Consider the following 5670-nt stretch of genomic DNA (forward strand, 5'->3'; position numbering starts at 1 on the left):
TGCGTGCGTGCGTGCGTGCGTGCGTGCGTGCGTGCGTGCGTGCGTGCGTGCGTGCGCGCGTGTGTGTGCGCGCGCGCGTGTGTGAATGCAAATATGAAGAGGAAGAACAATAGAACAACAGAGATAGAAAGATGAAAGTGAACACAATCATCCTACAATTGTGTATTAAAATATGTGTGTTTCAGTGTGCGTGTGTGTGTGTGTGTGTTGTGTGTGTGTGTGTGTGTGTGTGTGTGTGTGTGTGTGTGTGTGTGTGTGTGTGTGTGTGTGTGTGTGTGTGTGTGTGTGTGTTGGACTCTAGTATATCAGTGGGGAGCCAGGTGATACCTGGTTGTGTGTGAGGCTCAGGATGCATCTGCATCTCATCCAAATGCAGAACATCATTACATCAGAGGGGCTCCTCTACATGCATAACAATATTTCCCAAAAATGCAACAGCGCTAGAGTGATGTATCCAAAACAAAAAAGCCATCAAAAGTAACTTTTTTTTTTTTTAAGGAGACATTGTCTATTCATTTATACATTACTTTTGGCAACATGTCTACATGTTTCTCACACTTCTCTGTTTCAAAAGACTATGCAAGCTATCATGTTTTAAAAACAACGAACAGAGGGAAGTGGACTACATTATATCCAACTTTAATCACCATGATATATTAAAAAGAACCAGTCAGGGTAATGAGGCCATTCATGTAAGTAATAAGGGTGTTAATTAGCAAATATTTATATGTCTGCACACAAGCCTATTATCACATAAGATATATACTTAGAAGAGCCTCCATGTAATCATGGCGTGAAATGGACACATTTTAAATGTATTTAATGGAGTTCTAAATTGTCTTTATATGTTATTGACATGAAATGGTTATTTAAACTAATACTCTCGCAGTTAACATGTTTGACTCAGCTTCAGATAACTTCATCTTTATTGGGATTTCTGTCTTGCAGAGCAGGGTTCTTTATTCCCTTAATTAAAGGAGGCCAGTATTGAACTACCCTCAACATTCCAATTTTTACCATGCTTCAAAAGAAAGATTATCCATAATATTGTCTGTTAATTGGTTTATATTGATGTTTTGATTTGGAATCCAACATGTTTTCAGTTTTACAATAAAAACGTACCTCCTTATCTGTGGTCACTGAAGTGAGTGCTATGGTCATCTCTCCATCAGAAAACTCCTTCAGATCCAGAGTCAGCAGATGCTCCAAGTCTACATCCAGTCAGCACACAAATAGACTGACAGTTATATAAAACACACACAAAAAATACAAAACAAGTTCACAACAGACAGAAAAAAACACAAGCATGAATGCCCTCTCCAGATGTGAGAAGTAATTGAAAGGTTGTTGAAATACTTGGAAAATGTGCCATCAAACTAAATGTTATGATTAGATAGATAGATAGATAGATGAATAGATTATCCCACATTTTCAACATTTTGGATAATAATGAACTTGGAATCAAATTCAGGACAGTTGGCATTACAAGTGAAGGGGCCATAATTAGTTTAATGCTTATTATGACAACTCAAAATATCTGCTGTAAAAAAAGCTCTTTAATAAATATTTAAAAGGTGTTTTAAAAAGGCCTATCCTTCACCTGTCTCTGGCTATGATGACAAGGATGATAGAGAAATTTACCATTTTTATTTTTAATTATTGAGTTGCATGAAGGACTGGATATCACAAGTTAAGACACAGTCCCAAAATGCAAGAGAGATCAGTTGCAAGCCCCATCTCTCTTTCTCCTATGTATAACTCTTCTGTTACAATTAAAGCCTAAACAGCTCTGTGTGTTCAAATATGCACCTTGCAGCTTTGCCACATCATGTTGAGCGGCAGTGACATCACTCCATTGCTCCCAGGATCTCATGAGCTCCTCTAGTTGAGCTGAACGACGGCCATGTTTGATCCACAAAGCTTCACGTTGCAGCTGTAAGGCCTCTGTAGACACACAAACACACAAACAAATGTGGGTGAGTCCAGGATGCACATTTAGTCCAGGACTTCATGTATATTAAATCATGGCTCAATAACAGCGTGAGTGATGATGATCAATAGAAGTTATCGGGTTCATGATGCATTTCTGCCTTTCAGAAACTTGTCTGAACTTCTACTGTAAGGCAACTTACCAGCACTTTCATGTTGATGTTCAAGAGATTGGTAAAAGCAAATCCTTGATTGATAATACTGAATCGATAAAAGTCATGGATTACTGAATGCCCTTTTAACCTTTTGTAGAGGATTTAATAAACTATGACAGATTGACAATGTAATCTTTCAACCACACTCAAGCCACCATGACCAGGGAGAAAACTTCTGACCAAAATGTGTCATCTCAAAACTCCAAGGTAAGGTTGTTCTTGTACTGTATGTGCACAGGGCTATCACTGAGGTGCCACGCTAGTAAGTATTAGTATTCTGCATTTTATGAATGGCAACAGCAATCTTTTTGAAATATTTCTTTGTACTATTTCTGGTTTAAAATATGTTGTGCTTTGCATGCAACACTACATATTTCCAATTGGTTTTAATCATTTTAATCAAGAAAAATCCCAAATATGCAGTGTATAGAAAAAGCTGCAGTACAATTATACATTAACATTTACTGTACTATTACAGTAAGAGAATGAAGAAAGTTGCTTGTTAACCGTCAGTTCTATTTATGAACCAATAAAAACTATTACATGTCCCTCTGGTAACATCTTTCTTAAGAAGACGTTTATAAGAATCAGGAATAAAGCTGAGCCACTGCCTCTTTAGGAATCAATGAGCCTGTAAATGCATGTCCAAAGAGCTCTCAGAGAGACATACAAGAACTAAACTACACACATAACTCTACATATCTGTTTCCCTGAACTTAACCTAGCTCTTTTCCCTTCACTTTATCCACCTTAGCCTGTCCATCTTTCTGTAAATAATCGTGATATCCGGCAGAGAAGAGAAGCAGCAGAGCGTTATTGAACAAGGATCAGTCATGTCTCCTGACCGACCTTTACACAGCTGCTTAACACTGACAACGTGAGTACATGCTTGGCAGGCTGTACTGACTTAACCACACACACACACACACACACACACACACACACACACACACACACACACACACACACACACACACACACACACACACACACACACACACACACCAAAAGGTACTACCCTCCCTGTCTCCGTTCTGCCAAATCCCTCACAAGTATTTGAAAGCAGCTCTAACTGGTTAAACTGATATGATACGATGCAGTAAACTAGTACCTATATTGTTACTTGTTAATATCATTGTACCCAAGCCCACACAGAGACACTCTATGTACTACATTGCAAGACTCTCATACGTTGTTCTCACCTCCTCTCTGTCTACAGTTTTTTAATTGGCTTCCTATTCGTTTCAAACATTCATTGATTTCTCTTTGATTTCCTGCAACAACTTTTCTTTCTTAATTGTAAAAAATGTGACTGCCTGATAAAACAGAAACAACGCAACAGACTAAACTAACCTGAATAAAAAAAGAGTCACATTACGGGACTGTGTCTGTGTGTCTTTGGGCACTCTTCCTTACTCACACTCACCACCCCTCATCTCTCTCTTTCTCCATCTCTCCTGGTGGGTGTTAAGCGAGTCATGTCAGGGGATTTGTGTGTGTCCTCCTTCATCGCCCCATTACTCCCCCTGGGGGGCGCCTGCGCCTCCCTCACCTCCGAGAGTCTCCCCCAGCGCTGCTCCGATGTGCTCTGATGCCTCTTGAAGAATCTCCCCGGCGACTGTCGACACCGCGGACGATGCCCGATCATCCCCTGCGTCCTGCTGCCCGCCATGATGGACCACTCGCAGGATGCTGGACTCCAAGGTGTGGTACTCAGAGCTGGAAGAGTGAGAACATGGGGGTGAAGGGGATGTGCATGGCCGCAGGGGAAGGAGCCATGATTGTGAGGCATTTGCATAAATAAAACTCCCCTTTGGGTCATGAGTGATGAACACACGCAGGCCTGAAATGCACTCCAACACATTCTCCGTTTTATTTTTCCATCAACAAATACAGTCTTCTGAGCCAGAACCCCCTGTGTCCGGATATGTTTGTGAGCTAAATGGGTATGTGTGTGTGTATATGTGTGTGTGCTTCAGCTTCACCAGTACACACGTTAATAAGTGTTGCTCCATTGATACATAAACCTCATTTTAATTAACTAAACCCTCTTTCAGCTAAGATTTTAACGACTCCCCGAGAGTCTCATCTTTAAAGCAGTTAAAGATCAGTTGAAGTAAAACCGACCTGGTGTGTGTGTTTTGACGCAATGTGTGTGCATATATAAATGTGTGTTTACCTATCTAGCAGTCCATCTCGCAGCAGTGTGAGTGAGAGTTTTCCGGTGTGATGGAGCTTTACGAGGTCTACATCCTCCCTCCACACCAGCGAGCTCTGAGAGATCTTCACCCTCCGCAGATACCTCACCGTCTCCTCGGGCAACGCAGCGTCACAGTGCGGGGGGCACAGCAGCGGCACACACACCCCACCTGATGTTTCCTTCTGGAACACACAGACACACAGAGAAGATCAAGCCAGATTTAAAAATGAAAATAAACAAACATTAGAATCCGATTACCAACTAAATAAAGCCATTTTTAAGTTTGATTTAGTAAAATAAACATTTTAAATGTAAGTCCAGTATGTTATGAGAGCACAAAAAAGTGTTAAAATCTGAATAATTTGGTCAATATTTTACAACATTGATTGAATATTTTTCTAAAAATGGTATCCTGTTAAGCCCCAAAGACCCCTTCGGCGGGTCTTTTTTTTTTTTTTAGACACTGTGTCTCAGGGCATCTTAATATTTAAGAACCTATTAATGTATTATACCAGATTAACAGGAAGAATCTCAGCTAACTGACGATACAAACCATTTTTACCAAAACAAAACACAAGTCTCATAAGAAGCATCTAAATGACCCCTGAGCGAAAAATGCTAACGCACTTTGGCACAGAACTCAAGATAAAGATACCCTTATTACTTATCGTAACTGCACATACAAGATATCCAATTAAAACTGAGATTCCAAAGATTATATAGGCATAGAATCATCACTGAGCGATCCAAACTCGCGACAGGGGAAGCAAACACAGACATCACAACACGTACCTTTACGGAGCTTTTACGGGAGATCGTCTCACCGTAGCTGTCAATCTGATCAAAAGACGTGTTCAATGGCATTAAAACGAGAAAAAACGCGGCTGAATCGGTTAATCCATAGGTTGATAATGTTTCTGTGGATTTGAAAAAAGTATTTATAATCCATAATTCCATTTTTATGTAAAAATCGGAGAGTAAAAGTTAGCTGCTAATGGTAGCTACCAGAGTTATCGCAGCTTCCGGTTTTGGCTATGCGTCACTCTCACTCCTTATTTTGTAATGTGTGTGTGTATGTGGGAGTTCCCCTCGATTCCATTGGCTCTGACGGTTAGAAAGAGATCAAAATCGACCAAGGGGGGCCAGAGATATGGAAAATCCTCCCAAATGACCACAGAAGTGTTTTTTTCTTGCAAAATCTCTCTAAAAAGGTCAAATGTCACTTGTTTTGCATCAATCTTGATACGGGGTACTTATTATATGTTGTACTTTGGATTCCTAAAGCTTTTAATCTACTAACCCATCATCCAAGGGTGGTTTTCACTA

The 5670-nt window shown here is 40.2% G+C and overlaps 1 protein-coding gene across 1 annotated transcript in view; it reads right to left on the reverse strand.

Moving 5' to 3' along the window:
- Positions 1-5670, reverse strand: part of LOC104952331 (uncharacterized) — a 43639-nt gene that overhangs the window by 31143 nt on the left and 6826 nt on the right. The window contains exons 2-5 of the mRNA XM_010779143.1: positions 4324-4526; positions 3697-3863; positions 1810-1944; positions 1123-1211 (exon numbers count right to left, since the gene is read on the reverse strand). Coding sequence (XP_010777445.1) covers positions 1123-1211; positions 1810-1944; positions 3697-3863; positions 4324-4526 — 594 coding nt within the window. The remainder of the gene's footprint in view (positions 1-1122; positions 1212-1809; positions 1945-3696; positions 3864-4323; positions 4527-5670) is intronic.

The sequence above is a fragment of the Notothenia coriiceps genome, unplaced genomic scaffold, assembly GCF_000735185.1.
Source record: "Notothenia coriiceps isolate Sejong01 unplaced genomic scaffold, NC01 NC01_scaffold00019799, whole genome shotgun sequence".
Classification (NCBI taxonomy): domain Eukaryota; kingdom Metazoa; phylum Chordata; class Actinopteri; order Perciformes; family Nototheniidae; genus Notothenia; species Notothenia coriiceps.